Below are 20,432 nucleotides of genomic sequence, written 5' to 3'. Positions count from 1 at the left end.
ATCAGAGGTTGTTCCTGGATTCTTTTGGTAAATGTCCTTAACAATGGATTTAGGTATGCTTGTAGTTTCTTCTAGTGAACCAGAGCCAGTGGAGCAATTTCTGAAGCTGTCTCAAGAACAGCATCGAATTCAACATAGTAGTGAATACTTATATCCTAAGTGGTTTATACCAAACACGCTCAAATACTATGTGTTATTGCATGATGTAAGCACAGGAGAAGAGCAAAGGTGTGTCTTCTACGTTTACTGAACTTATAGATGAAAGTTTTCACTGAAATGTTTGTGTTACAAATCCTGTTGAGATTAGACATACGGTGGGATCCAGTAACTAGTATGCTGGCTATTATCAAGGCAGATGTCATTATTTTTGGATCTATTGTTTGTATTCATATAAAATGAAAAGAGTTAGTCCTAGCTTCTTGAGGCAGATGCTTTCTTTGCTAGTCACTCATTCTCAAAGACTCAATTTCACTCTTGCATAAAGGAGTGCTTTAAAAATAGGATAGTTTTCCTTTTAACCCCTGTGGATAATAGTCTAAAATAGCTTGTTGCAGTATGCAGTTAGAATAGAATTGTTTTGATATCAAGATAGGGTAAATGTTTTATTTTTTCAGAGCTGTATCCATTTATGAAGTGATGAAGCAAAACTGATTCTCAAAGATATTCTGTTTCACCCTTTCATAAAGGAGTGTTTTAAAAACAGTAGAGTTTTCCTTTTAATCCCCATGGATGATAGTCTGAAATAGCTTGTTGCAGTACACACTTAGAATAGAATTGTTTGATATCAAGACAGGGTAAATATTGTGTGGGGTTTTTTTTTGTTTTGATTTCTTTTTTTCAGGGCTGACTCCATTTATGAAGAGATGAAGCAGAGATATGGAACTCAGGGTTGCTATTTGCTGAAAATAAATTCTCGGGTGTCTAATAAAGGAACAGATGAACAGATACCAGATCCTTGGAGTCAGTACCTTCAGAAAAACACTATCCAGAACCAGGTATTACAGTATTCTAAAAACAATTTGTAGGGTGCATATGAAAGCCTTTATTATGTTAAACTTTCCGATAGCCCATTCTGTAGAAACACACACATAATACTAATAGGCAGTCAAGATACTTCTAACATAGCTGTTAATTTTTCTGAGGGCATAAGACGAGTCCTCTCTAAGAACTGTCTTCCATGCTACTTAAATTGACAGTAAGGAGTGCTGAAATGGACTGACAGGAGCTCTGAAATAAGAGACTTGTATTTTATGCACTGACAGAAGCAAGTAACCTCAGAAGTGTACTATTCATAGTAACTTTTCACCTTCTTTTTGATTAACTTCCTTCATTCTTAAATCTCTCCCTTCTTCCCCCAAATCTTCTGGACTTCATTAAACAGTGAAGTTTGAGGGTGTGGGTTTTTTTTATGGAGGTATATGTGTGTTTTCTGGTAACTTGCTGCAGTCCAGTCTGTTCTGTCATCTGCTAAAATGGCAAGTGTGTGTGTGTGTGTTAGCTTAAACTTTTGAGTTCAGTTTGACATAAATGTCTGTCTTTGGCTTCAGGACCAAAATTATTCCTCCTTGAGTTTGCTTTTGACTGGCCTGCAGTTTTAACTGCCTCTGATTAAAAGGTTCATTTGTGAAATTATAGTTCTTTACCAAATCTAGCTGGCACTGGGAAGTCAAAACATCTCATCTTCTGTAAGCTAAGAGGACCACTAAGTAATGTTCCACCGTAAACTGTTTTTCTTTTTTCTGTCCCATGTCAATTGTCCAACATAGGTAATTTTTTTTGTATGAGCTTTTTCAGGTCTTGCTTTACGGAGCATATTTTCACTGCTGTAGGCATGGCTGTGTAAGAGTTGCTTGCTTTAGTTGATAGTACAGCTATTTGAGCAAGCCAGAAGATACTTGCTTCATTTGCTGAATATAACTTTGATCTTTACAGTAGTACAGCTTTTTAAAGCCTTACAAACCACTTACGAAGAAACCTGCTTTCGTAATAATTCAGTTAACTGTTCTGAAAGTTAACAACTACTGTTGACCAACTCTTGTGTGTGCTCTAGTATTCTTAAAATTCTAACTTTTTTCTTTTCCCCCTGGCAGGATTGCTATGAAGACTGTCTTTATACTGTCATTTCAAACAAGAGTAGTGATCACTTAATACCAGGTGGCTTAGACAGTGAAATTGAAGGTATACTTACAGCTTCTGTCAAAATATTGGTATGATAGCATTTACACAGTGGTCTCATGGCTTGGACAGTAATCAAGTGATTTTTTGTAGGAACTTTGAAGTAGATTTTCTAAATGCTCAAAGATAGTGTAACCTGGTGTTCAAATTAAAATGCTGTGGTGCTGATCTACTGGATTGGTGGTAATTGGTTGATACATCTTTAATGAGATGGCTTTTGATGTATTGGGCTTATCTTTTGTACAATGAAGCATACTGTCTGCAAACTCTGACAATAAAATAACACAGGTTTAAATGTTTAATTTTCATCATAATAGAAGTTGTGGTTAGTGTGAATGATGAGAAGCATTATTGAATAGGGAAGAAGTGAGGTATCACACGCTGTCTGGCCTGACTCAGCCCAGATCCTTCATACCCGATTTGAAAGGCATGGTGAGACCTAGCCTATGTAGGAGACTCTGCAGTTGCCTAAAAAAGCATTTTTATTTTTTTTTTTTTTAGTGCCTTACAGCTTGGATGTAGTCTGCAAGCTGCTGTTTGAACTTTACATACTGAGCTTTACATTTCATGAGTAAAATCCATCAAGGATTTCTTTCACGACTCAGCTTTGCTCAGTGCTAGCTAGGGCCAGATAAAGCAAGCTGATTTTCTTATATAGAAACAGCTACAACAGTTACAGCTACAGCTAGGTGAACAAAGGAAACAATAAATAAGATAACTACTTAAGTCTTAAACTGAGACATAGTTTCACTGTAGTTTGAATAGCTAGATGCAGTAGTGGTCAACAGCCCTTCTCACTGAACTAACTGGACTTTGGAGGAGGTTGTTTTACATTGTGATTGCTTGGAAGGGCATGGAAAATGAGGTGTGTTCTTTTTTCTTGTTTGCTTGTTTTGTTTGGGTTTTTTTTTCTTCTCTTTTTTTCCCTTTAAATCTTTAAACATAAACAGAAAAGAGTGAATGGAACCAATGGAGCCATTGTAATTGCTGCATTTCTAACTTTTATGAATGTTTGACTTTGAGTTTAATGTTTACATAGTTTCCCTTCAATGTTGTTGATACTAGTCAGCATATTTGGGGATTCTTTGCACTGTAGTTGAGAACCAATATACATATTTAGTCATGTTGTTTCTGAGGTTCACTGAGCTTTCTGAAGAATTTCAGGAGTGATGCAATACTGGGGTAGTGCTTTGGTGCTGTCTGCTCAGCATTGATCTGTATTGCAGAATAACTGGTGAATAGCTTTGCTTGTCACAAGTTCTGAGTAAGAACTACTTTGAGATAGGGTAATAAAAATTACATTTAAAACAAAAAATGTTTAAATAACTTTATATTTACTGGAGATTTTGTTTCAATCTTTCAACAGATGGCCTGCCAAATAACTTTAAGACTCACCCACTTCAACTGGATCATCCCAGTGGCAGTTTGGATAGCACTGATTACACAAAGGCTGCCACATCATTGCAAGACTCAAAGAAATCAAATTCTGGAACGCCTCATGGTGCTTGTTTAACACTCACAGATCATGATCGAATTAGGCAATTCATACAGGAATTCACATTTAGGGGGCTTTTGCCACATATAGAGAAGACAATTCGGCAACTTAATGATCAGGTCAGTTTACTCTTAAAAGCACTTCGTGCCATAATAAGAAAAAACATTTGGGGTATAAATCCAATTATCCAAAAATCTGTTCTGAAATTAGTACTCCCTTCTGCATCTAATGCTCTTATTGAAAACTGTAGGTAAACTTAAGAGAAATAACACAAGTTAACATTTTTGCTTAATTTGTCTTAAAAAAAACCTCCTAAAAGCAGTTTGTATCAATGAAGCTTCAGTGCAAGGTGGCTTCTTTGTGAAAGCCTGTCTGAACTATTATCAGGGATATTTGTCCTCACTTCTAAAAATGTTAATATTTTATGCTTCTGGATGGTTCTAGTCCAAGAAACAAAATGTACTTTTTGTGTGTCAACATAAGAATGCACAGCTAAAGTTGTATACTTCAGTTGTTACTTCTTGACAGGGGAGAAATGCATGGACTCCCAAAATCATGCAGTTCTGTTGTGATCTCAGCAGTTTTTGCAACTGAATATTCTGCTATCCAACTACAGGTTTTTGGAAGTATGATAGTATCATGCCCATGTTAAGTCAAGGACATGCATTAACGTTATTTCCATCACAGTAAGGTCCTAAGTGTTTTTCAATATGGTCTTAAAACAGTGGAAAGATGGATTTGCTTGCATTAGTACAATGAAATTAGTATATTTAGCATTAGACTTGGACAGAAATATCAGTTTGTTACCTAAACGCTGTATTTCCATTTAATTCTCCATTCAGGTTATAGCTTTAAGTATGAGGAGTTTTGATGCATCATATGTTGTAAGGAACACCTCCCAGAATTGACTTTTGGGATTTAGTCTTTGCTGACCATGTTTACGCTTGGAAAATTTTATGAAGAAACTGAGAGTGAATATATAGTGTAGCAAACAGCATTACCATTAGGACTTAGGTTTTTATATTAGTTTCACTTATATTAGTATATTTCTTGCAGTGTAGTGCTCTAATTTAGTATCCCTTTGCAGTTAATATCCAGGAAAGGCTTGAGTCGATCACTGTTTTCTGCTACTAAAAAATGGTTTAGCGGCAGCAAGGTTCCAGAGAAAAGTATAAATGAACTGAAGAATACTTCTGGTTTGCTGTAAGTAATGTCAGTCCTTACCTTTAGATCTAAACTGGAAAGGTACCTATTTTTTGGGGGGAGAGAGGGCCTGTGTTGTTTTGATGGTGTACTGCAAAAAGCTAAATCAGCAGTATTGTAAAAGACTTCAACTGGAGAAATCATGAATATGTACTATGCCTAAATATGTACAAGAAAGAATTAGCAGAACTTAAAGGGGTTAAAAGGAACTGTTTACAGAGCGATCTTCCTTTTGTTTTATAGTGAACCTTTCTAAGTTAAGAATGTACTTTTTAAGGATTACTAGTAATGAAAAGAAGCTATGGTCTGTTGTAAGGGATTTTTTTTAAAATTATTACAAGCTTTTTCTTTTCCTATTTAAGCCAAGTTAAATATACCTATATAAAGGTGTGTGTATTTTGGTTTGTGGGGTTTTTTTTTGTTTGTTTTTTTAGGTAACTATGTAGTTAATTGTTAAGTATATTGCTTTTGTAGGTGCGTTTCAGAGCTCAATTAAGGGGAATTTTGTACTTTTAGTACCTGTAGTTTACACTAAACCCAGGTTTTAAGTTTCACCAGAATATTCATTTTCTATGCTTTGTAATTTCCCTCTGTGAATGAGGACGTATAATCATGTAAAGCACTCTTCAGCTGTCTTAACAGCAAAAGTCTAAATAGTTCCTGGACATTGTTAATGTCCCTGACACTTACATACAGCTGCAAATTTGCATGTTGTGTGTCTTTGGATTCATAATAAATATGTTGTTAATTTGTGCTTTCTGTATTGAACTTGTAAGCATGGCTTACCTCCTGCTAAGTTTGACTGACAAGTGTTTGTGGAATTGTATTTGATATTCATTGAAGTGATGCATATATATTTGACTAAGTGAAAATTAGACTGATGCCTGCAGAGGAGAGGTACTTGCCCAGTGTTTTTGCATAAGGCATAGTATTTTAGTGGATTTTTTTTTTCTTTGAAGAGAAATGGGCAGAAATAACTGCAGCTAGGTGAACAGTCCAAGTCTTATTTTTCCTTCACATACAGCTGTTTTGCTCTAACACTTAATCTTACTGAGCAGTTTCAGTGATAGCTGCATACTTTTTTCAGTATTTCTTGGCTTAGAAGAATGCCTGCTTTGAATGTTAGTGGAACAGTGAATCTCATTAATCAGAAAAGGTGTGAAACTAAGTTATGTAAGGCAGAAAGGATGCAGTTTCACTTAGCTGTTTTTTTGGGTGAGGCTGAAGCGGTGCAGTTTCTATTTCTACTTTCTGAATAGAAATTAAAACAACTTTATAGAGCATGTGTTGCTATAGTTATTAAGATTATTACTTTGAATTTAAATATTTGTGTTTATAGGTATCCACCTGAAGCACCAGAGCTTCAAATCCGGAAAATGGCGGACTTGTGCTTTTTGGTGCAGCACTATGAACTTGCATATAGCTGTTACCATACAGCAAAGAAAGACTTCTTAAACGATCAGGCAATGCTGTATGCAGCTGGAGCGCTGGTTGGTACTATACATAACATAACCATTCTGTGAACTCTTCCTAATAATTTCTAGTATTTGTCTGGAGGTAACAAAATGCAATCTCTTCCCTCCACCTCCATATTTGTGAGAGTCTTGCCAAATTTGCTGAGTATCTTTAGCAAATCCTAAAGTGTTCTCAAATCTGTTTGCTGCTGTTTTGTGAAGGGAATGAAGGTGTGAATAAAAATTGAAGAGTTAATTCTTAAAATGTGAAATATGAAAAAGAGAATACCTGGAATGGAACTTGCAGCAAAATGGGTCTTTAAACTTCTAGTCTGATAACTCAAAACCAGGTGTGAAATAGTTTTATAGTATTTAAGATTTTGGCAAAATACTTATTTGCCAGGAAGTCAAGACTATGTCACTTTAAATATGCTATTGTACCTTTTTTTTTTTTAAGACTTTTTGAGGGATATATTTTGAGTATGTCACTGCTGAACATCACTGTAAACACATATTCATTCATTTATCTTGAGATTGAAGGTATGTGTGACAAATAATTTTCAGCAAGATAAATGAGAACACTGGGAAAAATAAGAAGCTTGGTTTAATACTTTACAGAAGCTGTGTTTTGGGGAGTGTAGTCTGGTTAACGTGACGAAATTTAAAACTGCTTTATAGAGCTATGAAAGCATTCTTATACACTCTGCCATCTTGATGTAAAACCTTTGTAAAACTACACATATATCTAGTATAGACAGTTGCTCAGCATTTAGATTACCTGAAAAGTTACCGAGTTCTTAATGAATGGTTTGTAGAGGAGTTAATTATGAATTCTTAACAACCTGCAAGTCTTAACCTTACTGCAGAAAAACTTTGCTATCCTATCATCACCCTATAAGGAAAAAAGTCAAACTTTTAGAGTGCATGTTTACTAAAGTTCCCTTGGAAGCTGTGAATGTAAATTAATTTAAGCAAAACTTGGAAAACAGTAATCTTAAAATAGATAGTAGTCCTACTATATCAGAAAGATTATTCCTGCAATAGGGAGTTATATCTTTGACTTGTAAAGCTGTACTGAATCAATGCTTCTGCACAGTGTTCAGGTTATTCTGTGAGTGTGTATAACTCTCTTATTGCTGTTTGGTTAATAACAAACAGAGCTGTAAATAAGCTATTGTATTAAATCTTTTATCAGTTAGTGTATTGTACACTTTTATATTTTGGTAACTGATTAGATGAAGATCTTGAACTAGTAGCTGTTGAAATATGTTCTTCAGCATTTTGAAGCTTGCAATTTATTGAAAAAGCTACTACAATGACGGTACTGACTTTCTGTTGTAGGAAATGGCAGCAGTATCAGCTTTTCTTCAGCCTGGAGCTCCTAGACCATATCCTGCTCATTATATGGAAACAGCAATTCAGACCTATCGAGATATCTGCAAGTAAGTTGTTTACTTCGGTATTACACAGTATCACAGTATGTTAGAGATTGGAAGGGACCTCAAAAGATCATCTAGTCCAATCCCCCTGCCAGAGCAGGAACACCTAGATAAGGTTACACAGGAATGTGTCCAGGCGGGTTTTGAATGTCTCCAGAGAAGGAGACTCCACAACCTCCCTGGGCAGCCTGTTCCAGTGTTCTGTCACCCTCACTGAGAAGAAGTTTCTTCTCAAGTTTAAGTGGAACCTCTTGTGTTCCAGTTTATACCCATTACCCCTTGTCTTATCATTGTTAGCCATTGAGAAGAGCCTGGCTCCATCCTCATGACACTCCCCCTTTATATATTTATATACACTAATAAGGTCCCCCCTCAGTCTCCTCTTCTCCAAACTATAGAGACCCAGCTCCCTCAGCCTTTCCTCATAAGGGAGATGCTCCACTCCCTTAATCATCTTTGTCGCCCTGCGCTGGACTCTCTCCAGCAGTTCCCTGTCCTTCTTGAACTGAGGGGCCCAGAACTGGACACAATATTCCAGATGCGGTCTCACCAGGGCCGAGTAGAGGGGAAGGAGGACCTCTCTCGACCTACTGACCACCCCCCTTCTAATACACCCCAGGATGCCATTGGCCTTCTTGGCCACAAGGGCACAGTGTTGGCTCATGGTCATCCTGCCATCCACTAGGACCCCCAGGTCCCTCTCCCCTACACTGCTCTCCAACAGGTCGTTCCCCAACCTATACTGGAACCTGGGGTTGTTCCTGCCCAGATGCAGGACTCTGCACTTTCCCTTGTTATATTTCATCAAGTTTCTCCCTGCCCAACTCTCCAGCCTGTCCAGGTCCCGCTGGATGGCAGCACAGCCTTCTGGCGTGTCAGCCACTCCTCCCAGCTTAGTGTCATCAGCAAACTTGCTGACAGTACACTCAATTCCCTCATCTAAATCATTGATGAATATATTAAATAATACTGGTCCCAGTACTGACCCTTGAGGCACTCCACTAGATACAGGCCTCCAACTGGACTCCGCCCCATAGACTACAACTCTCTGGCTTCTCTCCTTCAGCCAGTTCACAGTCCACCTCACTACCTGATCATCCAGGCCACACTTCCTCAATTTAGCTATGAGGATGCTGTGGGAGACTGTGTCAAATGCTTTGCAGAAGTCAAGGTAGACCACATCCACCGCTCTGCCATCATCCATCCACAATGTTATTTCCTCATAAAAGGCTATGAGGTTGGTCAAGCATGACTTCCCCTTGGTAAAGCCATGTTGACTGCCCCTCATAACCCTCTTATCCTTGACATGCCTTAAGATGGCATCAAGGATAAGGTGTTCCATCACTTTCCCAGGGATGGAGGTGAGGCTGACCGGTCTATAGTTACCCGGGTCCTCCTTCTTGCCCTTTTTGAAGACTGGAGTGACATTTGCTTTCCTCCAGTCCTCAGGCACCTCTCCCGTTTCCCAAGACTTGGTAAAGATGATGGAGAGTGGTCTAGCAATGACTTCCGCCAGTTCCCTCAGCACCCGCGGGTGCATCCCATCTGGACCCATGGATTTATGGATGTCCAGATTGCTCAACTGGTCCCTAACCCATTCCTCATGGACTAAGGCAAACTGCTCCAGTGACCTGACTTCATCTGAGGTCTCAGGAGTACAGTGCTCTTCAGGACTGCCTCCGGCAGAGTAGACTGAGACAAAGGCGGCATTCAATAACTCTGCCATCTCAGTATCTTCTGTCACCAGGGCACCCATCCCATTCACCAGTGGGCCAACCTTGCCTCTGGTGTTAGTTTTATCAGCTATGTATTTGAAAAAGCTCTTTCTGTTGTCCTTGACCCCTCTGGCCAGATTTAATTCTAAGGAGGCCTTAGCCATCCTAGCTGCCTTCCTACATCCTCTAGCAGCAGCCTTATATTCCTCCCGAGTGGCCAGCCCCTCCTTCCATGACCTATAAACTCTGCTCTTCCACTTGAGCATACCCAGCAGTTCCTTATTCAGCCACGCAGGTCTCCTGGCCCTCTTCCTTGACTTCCTACATGTCGGGATGCTCAGCTCTTGAGCTTGGAATAAGCAATCCTTGAATGCCAACCAACTATCTTGGGCCCCTTTACCTTCAAGCAGCCTTGCCCATGGGATTTCCCCTAGCAATTGCTTGAAAAGGCCAAAGTTTGCCCTGCTAAAGTCCAAGGTTGCAATTCTACTTGCTATTGTACTGGTCCTACCACACAAGATCCTGAATTCCACCATCTCGTGGTCGCTGCAACCAAGGCAGCCCTCAACCTTTACTGCTTCGACCAGACCCTCCTTGTTAGTGAGGAGGAGATCCAGCAGTGCTCCTCTCCTGGTTGGCTGATCCACCATTTGGATGAGGAAGTTATCATCCATACACTGGAGGAACCTCCTGGACTGTGGCTGGGTTGCTGATCCAATTTGATTTGTTTGATCCAATGAAAGTTGAAAGACCTGGTGGCTTAACTTTCTTCCCTTACACAGTGATGACTATAAGTACACAGAATGATGGTAACTTTTTAAAGAGTAAGATATGTTAGTTGATCTAGGGTAAGATGGAAGGGGATCTATGCTGTTTGTAGCAAAGTGCTTATTAAGCTTGTAGATTGAATTTGCATGATAAGATTTTGGTAATGGGATGAAGACAGCAAGAGCTGGCCCTGTGTTGGGCAGAGCCGGTTTTCACCCAGCTCCAAAACAGACCTGCTGCTGCCCAAAGCTCAGCTTGTCAGCAGTGCTGGTGGTGCTTCTGTGATAATAGACCTAAGAGTAAAAGCATCTGTGAGAGAGGGGTGAGAAACTGGCCTGTACACACCAAGGTCAATGAAGAAGAAGGGGATGGAGGTGCATCATTGCAGCCTGTGGAGAAGACCATGGTGAAGCAGCCCATGGAGGACCACAGTGGAGCAGAAATCCACACTGCAGCTGTTGGAGGACCCAGTGTCAGAGTGGGTGGATATGCCCAGAAGACATCGGCAGCCTGTAGAGAGCCTTTGCCGGAGCAGGTTTCTGGCAGGAGTTGTGGTGCATGGGGAACCCACACTGGAACAGTCTGTTCCAGAAGGACTGTACCCTGTGGAAGGGTCCCCATGCTGGACCAGAGGAATAGCATGAGGAGAAAGGAATGGCAGAGATGAAATGTTATAAACTGACCAGAGCTGCTTTTTTCCTGTCCTCCTCCCCTTCTTGGGAGGAGTAAGAGAACAGTTAGAAGTAAAGTTGAGCCTGGGAAGAAGGAGTCAGGGGAAGAAGTTTTAGTTCTGTTTTTATTTATCACTATCCTATTCTGTTATTAATTTGCAATAAATTGTCTCCAAATTAAGTTTGCTTTGCATGTAACTGTAATTGGGGAGTGATCTCCCTGTCCTTATTTTTAATCTAGTTTTCTCCCCTGTTGTGCTGTGGAGGACTTGTGATAGAGCAGCTTGGTGGACACCTAATGCCCACCAAGGTCGACCCAGCACGTCTTGTTTTTGGCTGTCATTTATCAGATTATTTTAGTTGGCATTTTATAAAATGCTCTCTAGCTTTGACTTTTGAAAAGCTCTTTTTATAGTAGGATAGCACACGAGGAGTCAATCTGTATGGGGTTGTTTTGCAGAGGATGAACTTTCATGTATTTTACTTTAGGAAGGATAAACAACAGAACATCAGTCTGATGTGACGTGGAGAAAGTCAGATTTGTGGTGAAAAGTTTTCTATGGCTTGCTTTGATAAACACTTATTAACACATCTATATTTTTCCTTCAGGAACATGGTTCTGGCTGAGCGCTGTGTGCTGCTTAGTGCTGAAATCTTAAAAAGTCAAAGCAAATACTCAGAAGCAGCTGCTCTTCTGATTCGTTTAACCAGTGAGGTAAAACAGTAGCTTTTTCCACTCTTGTCCTCCCCTTGTTTGTTTAGTTACCCAAGCTCTTCTAGGTTACATGCTGATTCTTGTCCTGTGATACTTTCTAGCCAAAGGTAGCAAATTAGCAGGTATAAAGCATGAAGTGAGGAAAACTGCTTATGCTACAAGTGAAGAAACTAGTACTGTTAGTCTTTTTTTTTTCTAGTCAGGTGGCTTGCTTGAGTACTTTAAACATGCCAAATGTACATTTGTTACCTTTGGCGTTTTAACAGTTTTTTGTTGACATGTGTTGACTCTTGCATGGAGTACTTTCAGATTAAGGATTCAGGGGTTAAGAAAATCAGCATGGCTTGCCAGAGCCATAATGGATACTAGTCTGCATATGACCAGTAGCACCCGATAGTTTAGGTAACTAAGGTGTTTACTCTAGTTTAGGTGTTACGAATCCTTAGAATCTGTGAGTGAAAGCTAGAACACTTCTGTAGTATTGATGGAAATTTAGCATTGAATTAACTTCTAACAGCCCAGAAAGTGTCTTGTTTGAAAAGGAGAGAAACAAATATACACTGGTAATAGCATAGCATCTACTATGTAGCTTGGAGGAAAGCCTAACTGGTAATTAGTTCTGGCTTTGTGGCCAGCTGCACCACTGTGATGCTTAGGACAGATGAAGCATGGAGTAAATTTACTTAGTTTAGTAAGTTTCTCTCTCAAGTGTCTTTGTAGCTTTATTCTTGCCCTTTCAGCTTAGCTTGCTACTAACTTTTGTGAGCAGTATGTTACTTAAGCAAACTAAATACTGTTGGCTCTGCATCATTTATATGTAGTATACTTGTTTGTATGTAAAAGAAACTTAAACTTCACAGCGCTTACAGCTTACTGCCCTTGTTAGCATTAAACAAGGTCACTGATATCTTTGTATTCAACTTTGAGGCTAATTCTCCTTTTTGCTTTTAAATAGGATTCAGATCTTCGCAGTGCACTTCTGTTGGAGCAGGCAGCCCATTGCTTTATAAACATGAAAAGTCCCATGGTTAGAAAGTTTGCGTTTTATATGATACTGGCTGGCCATAGGTTTAGTAAAGCAGGCCAGGTAAGTATTATCTTTCCATATGGAAAATATGCCTAGAATTTGATACTTAGTCTGGAAACCATGTTAAATGTGTCATTAGTCTGGAAAAAATGCTTGGCTTCTAATGCTTTTGTGTTAGTCAGCAGTATATACAGCTCTGTGATCTTCTGAAAATGACTTCTGCATTGATCAGCTTAGTCTTTTACTTTTGAATTAGAAGTAATGCTGAAGATCACTGACTTAGGCTTCAAGTGTCATGTGTTTTAATTTCTCAGTCTTGATTTTATACACTGAAATACAAGGCTTTTTATGTGGGTAAAGGAGCATTTTTACTCTTGAGTGAGCTTGCAGGAGTTAGGGATTTCTTAAACTCCTAATTTATTAAAATAATAGCAAAATTTAGATAACATTTTTCTCCTGATGCCTTAACCACATGCTTTTTAGGGGATGTGTAGGTGTGTGAACAGTTACTACAGTTACTAAAGTTCAGCTGCTTGCTGTAATACCTTATTTTAAAGCGTCAGTAGTATCTGCTGATGTTAAGGATCTACTGCTCATACTCCGCTGTGATCACCATACCGATCTGAACACATCTTAGGCTTTTTTTTTTTTTTCCTCCCCCCATTACTTCTATAAATGAGGAAATGCTGTTCCCTTTTTTTAGAAGCTGAGACTTGCCTGTGAATTACTATGCAGATGTTCAATACCTAGACTTGGGATTAAATGCCCAAGTCCTGATATATGTGTAGGAAAGGAACTGTGGAGCTGACTGGAAGCAGAGCAGCTATCTCCCAATGGCTGATGCAATTGGTAATTTTGTCTTGTATGTACTGTAGGACTGTGTTTTGTTGGTTTGCTTGGCATGGATTTTGTCCCAGGTGTGTCTATTAAACAGTGATTGACTGAAAGTGTCAGAAAGTTCAGTGAAATGAAATGTGTTAAATCTGTCTTATCTCCTGAGGCCTTTGCAGAAGAGCTCTGTAGACTTCAGTGGTCAGTCGTAAAGCAACACAAAACACAGTTTTAAAAGTAGTCTTCTCTTGTTATTTGCTCTTTTAACTGAACTGCCTGTTAGACCAGTCTGAAAACATGAGCTTAACTTGCAGGCTAGGCTTTGTACTGCAATAACCAACGCTTCTGTGTTTAGGTAATATTGACCAGATGCTATGAGGTGCAGTTCTGCAAACATGACAGTTAGCATTGGTGGTGGTAGAAACTTCAGTGAGTTTTCTGACTTACTGTTCAATCTTACTGTTATTATAATTTTAATGGCATTATTTGAGAAATCAACTTTTTTTTTTTTCTTGCAGAAAAAACATGCCTTGCGTTGCTACTGTCAAGCCATGCAGGTTTACAAAGGGAAAGGCTGGTCTCTTGCAGAAGATCATATTAACTTTACTATTGGTCGCCAGTCCTTTACGCTTCATCAGCTTGACAATGCTGTGTCTGCCTTCAAGCATATTTTGATCAATGATAGTAAACAACCTCCAGCTCAGCAAGGAGCCTTTTTAAGAGAATATCTTTATGTATATAAGGTAAGTGACTTCCATTTGTATTTATTCCTTGAGTAATCAGTGATTTTTATTACCATTATTTTTCTATTAAGTCATTGAATTATTTTTGTTGGATCTGCTTTGTTCCAGGATTGTGTGTTTATCTAGTTGATGTGTTAATTTTTTAGATTAGGCTTGAAAAAAACAAATATGCTGCATTTCGTGTGTGTATTAAGTGTAGTTCAACTGATAGGTATTAGTGTGACTCTTTGTATGCGTTTTTATTACAGTAAAATGAACTCTTCCTTTTGAGGGTCATGGCTGAATTGCAGCCTATAGTATTTCAGTTTCTTCTAGAGTTAGTGGATCTCTCTTGATCAGCTTATAATGATTTTTGAGGCTTTTGATGATAAATGTTTAAGAAAGACTTTAGCTCTGTCACCTTTCCTGATTCTATAAAGTACTCCCCGTCTATGTTATAGTGAATATTGTTCTTTAGTATGAATTTCTGTAGATCAAGTGACTCATCAAGTTGGCTGTAAGTTTGAGTGATTCTGGATTGTAGTATACCATGTATATTGTGAGGTGTTTAGTACTGATACCACCACACAACCTGTAGCTGTGTAGTTAGTTACTGTCTTAAAGTTTGCAAGCAGAACTTCTGTGGTGTTTGCTAAGCTGTAGTAGACCTTACTTGAGACTGGTGTTCAAGTCCGCAGCTCAGCTGTGGTAAGTCTTGTGTAATGGTGATGATGTGGTGAATGTAGTTTATCAAATTCTGAGTTAGAGAGTAAAGCTTTGCATCAAATAAAGCTTGTAACAGCCATGCAGCCACAATAGTGATTGGAGTGTTAGATTAAAATCATTATTCTTCCTTTTTCCATAAAGATTTCACAAACTTTAGACTCTTACTGAAGAAAAGATGCTACTTCAGAATGTCAAAGCAGAAGAAACTATCAAAAAAATTAATTGAAATTATTCATTCCATCTTAAAAATATTACTTATTCAAGAACAGAGTGCTTATAACTTGGCTTCCTCATCATTCAGGTGTTGGTAATGTATAGCATGGACATCATGTATTTGCATAATGGCATGACACTCTATTTTTTCTTCTTTGCTTCAGAACGTAACCCAGCTATCACCTGATGGTCCCTTACCACAGCTTCCTTTACCATATATTAACAGCTCAGCAACCCGTGTTTTCTTTGGGCATGATCGAAGACCAGCAGAAGGTTAGAAAATTTTATGTAAACAGACTGAAGTCTCTTTTTTATGGAAAAAAAATATTTGCAAGAGCTGGTGTAATTAAAAAAAAATAAAAAAAATAAAAATTAATCTATCATTGCGTAAAACTAATGTGACCAGGTAACTTCTTAAATAAGATTTCAAAAGAAAAGCTTAAGCTTAGTATCTACTCACTAGATGCTTTCAGACTTCTTTGTAAATACAAAATCTGCATATGTGATGGGCTGACTTCCACTGTTTTTCACAGCTGGGAAGCTTCAATGCAAGTCTGTAATGAACTTCATGAAGGGGATTATTAATGCTAGACTCCAGTGCCAGTGCTTGAAATTGGCTTTACAGTTAACTTTCTCTTGGTTTTTGAAACGCTGTGATTCTTGAATATAAAGTAAGCTGAGTGGAAATTCTTAGATAAACCAGGGCTGTATTGTGGGGCTGTAGTTGGTCATAAAGTAAAAGTAATTTGTAAAATGGGAATACCATGTAGCATTTTATAATCTTGGAATTCCACAATTTGCAAATAGACTTATACTCCATGTGTGTAATTTGAAATGTCTTGCAATTCACTGACTTATGTAAATTATAACATTAAATTCTCAGTTACTGTCATTTTAAAGTATTTTAACAATACTTACCAAACTTCCAGTCCTGCCCTCTGTTGCAACTGTTTTATGCCACTGTTTTCATCTTCTAAGACTGCCTTACTTATACTAGGTGAAAAGCAGGCAGCTACGCATGTAAGTCTGGATCAAGAGTATGACTCTGAATCATCACAACAGTGGAAGGAACTTGAGGAGCAAGTTGTTTCTGTGGTAAATAAAGGAATGATACCTTCAAACTTTCAACCAACACAGTTCTGTTTAAATCGCTACTCGGATAACTCCAAATTTCCACTTGCTGTGGTAGAAGGTAAAGTTATAGTTTATAAACTTCAGAAATGAGTTAGATTTGTACAATAATTCCTGCGTTATTGTAGATTTAAACCAATGTTCTTGTGCAGATTGTTTGCACAACAATACTTTAAGTTAGGTGAACCTTCAGATTGTGGTGGGGATAACCTGTTGTCATTATTTTCTTACACTTTTTAACAGAACCAATAACTGTAGAAGTGTCCTTCCGAAATCCTCTGAAAGTTCCACTTCTTTTGACTGACCTTTCATTGCTGTGGAAGTTTCAACCTAAAGACTTCAATACAAAGCTTGAAGGAGAAACAAAAGAGCTGGTAAGGAAAGCTTCATCCTTCTTCAACCAAACCACACAGTTCCAGTCATGGAGTATATGTTAAGTCTTAAATGCTGTAGTATGGAAACAGCTTGTTTAAATGTGAATCTGGAAAAAGGGGAAGGGATAGGGGGAGGAGGAAATGACCACTGAATTTTCTTATGTATTGTTTAGATTTTCCTAGATCCATAGGGTATGAAGCAGCCAAGTTAACAAACATACTGTACCGAGTATTGTAAAGCTTAATGCAAAGCAAAATACTTCCGATATCTCGCTGTATGTGTAGTACCTCTATTTTGAGTCACACTGGCCCTGACCAGCAGAAATGACTTGCAGTTTCAGTAGGGGTATTATCAAATACCTATAGCTACTTGTATATAGTGAAATGTATGTTCTGAAAAACTGTGCTGGTATGGTATAGAAACATTGTGGTATCTTAATTAGAAGGAAGAAGAAAATTTATCATGTTAAGATGAATGTTTTGAATACTTTAGATGAGCTACTTAGTACTGTTTAATCTAACACTTCAACTGATATTGCCAAAATTTCCCTCTGAAGGCCTCTTCTCACATTCATATTTTTAAGGTTTTAATGTGTTCTGATACTGAATATTACAGTAAATTCCTTAAGAGTTTGGTTTTCTAGCCAAAAGCATTTGGAACATAGTGATCTCTAAAGGTGCTGTAAGTGTTTGCCAGAGTTATAAGTATAGTTTCATATAATTAAGTCTCAAGGATTACCATATGCTTTCCCTTCTGGTCTGGTCTGAACTGCTACTTTAATGATGTGATAAATACGTCTGTGGATATCAATGAAACTGATTGGGAATGGTTCCAGTATATAGTGATATATCTTAGATTTCTCTCAAATGTTTACTGAGCTCCCTGGATGCTTCTTTAACTTGGAAAGCCTGAGAAACTGGGCATAGCATCTGCTGGTCCTAACTGCCTGCAGTTTGAAATTTGTATGTTTTTAACCTCGAACACTGTAGGAAAGGTGTAGGAAGTAATATTTATGGCACTTTTTCTGCCTGGCAGTAATAGTATCTGAAAAGCTGTGTCTTCTTTTCAGAGAGCGTGTGATGGTGCCATGATAGGAACTGAAGCAATAGCAGAATTTTTAATTAATAATGAGGAGACAAAAGTGGTAAGTACTGTACTTTGTTTCAAAAATTATCTTCTTAGTGTTGAACTTCAGGGGGGAGTTCAGACTTGTTGTGATCTGAACTTAAACTTACAGAAGATGTTATTTATATGAAGTACTTGAATTTCTGAATCTCACCAGTGTGTATAAATATCTGAAGGGAAGATGTGACAGGGCAAGAGGCAGTGAGCACAAACTGAAGTGCAGCTGCCCAGACATTGTGGAGTTCCCATCCGTAGAGTTTTTAAAAGCCTTTTGGACATGGTTCTGGGCAGCTGGCTGTAGGTGGCCCTGCTTGAGCAGGCAAATTGGACAAGATGACCTCCAGAGGTCCTTTCCAACCTCAACCATTCTGTGATTCTGTCTCTGTTAAAGTTAATTCTTGTTATAATTTAGGATTTTTTCCTAATGTAATGAACACCTCTCAGCTGTGGATTGGTTTGGTAAATTCTGTGTATATGAAATTTTGAATCCAGTAAATAACTTGTAGTTATAGTGCACAGTTGCATCCGACGCAACTGTAAAGTAAATGTAGCTGTGAGTGTCTTTAACAATTGGACATAAAAATGTAATAATACTTTTTTTTTCTAGTAGCAACAACAACAAAAATTTAACATATCTCCACAGGCAAGACTAAAGCTCTTTCCCCATCAAACAGGGGAGCTACATATTCTGGGAGTCGTTTATGATCTCGGCACTGTTCAGAGTGCTGTGACATTAGATGGGATAGATCCTTCTGTTGGATTGCAGACAGGTGAGTGTATTATTCCCTTAAGTTGTGTGTCAGTGGAAGCGGGAGACATGGTTTCTGCAGATTAGAATTAAATTCTAATGTTTAATATTTAACTATTGTGATGCAAGGCTTTCTTTTAAGTAAGAATGTAGAAACAAGGGAAACAACTGAAACAGGAAAAAAATGAATTGGCATCTGTATGAATCCCATAAGAAAGGAAATAATCACTACCAAACCCATACTTATTGTTCCTTTTAAAATCTAGAAATTATGAAACTATTTAAAAAAATAAAATCAAAATTTAAGTCTTCTGTCTATTGCTGTGTTGAATCTATAACAACTTTCACTGATTTTTGCCATTCATTTTTATTCTGGGTCTTGTTCCTTTGTTAGCTTTCAATTTTTATCTAAATGTTACATTTCAGTTCTTTGCATAGATTTCCAAATTTAAACTTGGCTGATACAACTTCTTTTAGCATCTTGACTTTATTTTGGTTCTCTTTCCTTCATATTAACATATAAATGGGTTATTAATTGCATGTTACTTGATCTGTTTTGTTGAGTCATTAATCTAAAACTGTCTCTCACAGGGAAAATTTAGTTGTTGGAGGAAGTGGGGATTAAAGCATGTTTGACAGTGTCTAAAAGAAATAATGAAGGTTGTTTAGCTATCTGTGAACTGTAAACCTTTTGAATAAAAAAAACCCCAACAAAACATTTGGAGAGTAGTGGCCTGTCTTTTGAGGGAAATAAAAATCTTTTGACTTTTCCAGTTTGACAGAAATTGGGAAGGGAAATATTTCTCCTTCGTGCTCCATGTCCTTCCCTAACCCCCCCAACTCACCCTACTGCACTTGTAGGAACCTAAAGGGCAGTAAGTCCACATCGTCAGAATGATTTTTTGAGATTGAGTAGGGAGCTTTGGTTCACTTAGGGAAAAAGAATTATTAAAAAACCACAAACCACGATTTTTATAAATTGTTTTAGGAAAGTTTGTCTCCAATGGGCTATCTGTACGAGGACGACAAGATTTAGAAATCCAAGGGCCTCGACTTAATAACACAAAAGAGGAAAAAACATCTATTAAATATGGACCTGATCGACGTTTAGATCCCATTATTACAGAAGAAATGCCTTTGTTGGAGGTATGTAGCTACTTTCTGTTGGCAGTTTTGAGCAAATTGCTGAACCCAGAATTTATAAATTCTAACAGTGAAGTCATAGGCTTTGTTAATGTCTAAATCTTTAGTTAATTTCTGATCTGTCAGTGCCAGACATGTGTATGTTGGGGGTTTGTGGGGTTTTTTTGTTGTTGTTGTTTTGGTTTGGTTTTTTGGGGTGGGTTTTTTTTTTGTTTGTTTTGTTCTTTTTTTCAAGTGGAACTTGAAGCCTCCAAATTAATACCATTTGGAGGTTGTTACATTCCCTTTAAAATTTTAGTTGCCAACAGCTTTTTTTTAGCCAGATTTCAAGGTGAGGGGGACCAGGCAAAGAAACTTTTTTCTGTTGCTTGCCATTTATCTAGAATAGTTCTTCAAGTTAGTTAATTAAAACACAGTGGTTTTCTTTACTAGGCTTATTAAATTGTTCTGCTTAATGACAACACTTCATAGAATAGAATGTTTCATTTGGAAGGGACCTACATCAATCATCTAGTCCAACTGCCTGACCTTTAACTGAAGGCAGTTAAAAAGTTAAAAGCATGTTAAGGGCATTGTCCAAATGCCTCTTAAACACTGACAGTCTTGGAGCATTGACCACCTTTCTTGAAAGCCTGTTCTGATGCTTAACCACCATTGTAGTAAAGGCATTCTTTCTAATGTCCAGTCTAAATATCCCCTGGCACAGCTGTGAGCCATTCATGTCTTTCCTATCACTGGATACCAGGGAGAAATGAT

At 38.1% G+C, this 20,432-nt stretch overlaps 1 protein-coding gene across 11 annotated transcripts in view; it reads left to right on the top strand.

Annotated features, from left to right (window-relative positions):
• Positions 1–20,432, top strand: part of TRAPPC8 (trafficking protein particle complex subunit 8) — a 54,243-nt gene that overhangs the window by 14,260 nt on the left and 19,551 nt on the right. For 6 of the 11 annotated variants that reach the window (XM_080611581.1, XM_080611577.1, XM_080611579.1 and 3 more), the window contains 16 exons: positions 54–228; positions 842–995; positions 2,091–2,178; positions 3,542–3,789; positions 4,758–4,873; positions 6,213–6,363; positions 7,669–7,769; positions 11,530–11,635; positions 12,591–12,722; positions 14,012–14,236; positions 15,319–15,427; positions 16,152–16,346; positions 16,529–16,659; positions 17,730–17,804; positions 18,396–18,555; positions 19,522–19,679. In XM_080611581.1, the coding sequence (XP_080467707.1) occupies positions 54–228; positions 842–995; positions 2,091–2,178; positions 3,542–3,789; positions 4,758–4,873; positions 6,213–6,363; positions 7,669–7,769; positions 11,530–11,635; positions 12,591–12,722; positions 14,012–14,236; positions 15,319–15,427; positions 16,152–16,346; positions 16,529–16,659; positions 17,730–17,804; positions 18,396–18,555; positions 19,522–19,679 (2,324 nt within the window). The remainder of the gene's footprint in view (positions 1–53; positions 229–841; positions 996–2,090; positions 2,179–3,541; positions 3,790–4,757; positions 4,874–6,212; positions 6,364–7,668; positions 7,770–11,529; positions 11,636–12,590; positions 12,723–14,011; positions 14,237–15,318; positions 15,428–16,151; positions 16,347–16,528; positions 16,660–17,729; positions 17,805–18,395; positions 18,556–19,521; positions 19,680–20,432) is intronic. The other 5 variants (XM_080611576.1, XM_080611582.1, XM_080611580.1 and 2 more) reach the window with 2 other exon arrangements.

Source organism: Psittacula echo (genome assembly GCF_963264785.1).
Source record: "Psittacula echo genome assembly, chromosome: 2".
In the NCBI taxonomy this organism is placed as follows: domain Eukaryota; kingdom Metazoa; phylum Chordata; class Aves; order Psittaciformes; family Psittacidae; genus Psittacula; species Psittacula echo.
Note: the sequence above shows the minus strand (reverse complement) of the source record. Positions and strands in the feature narration are given on the sequence as shown.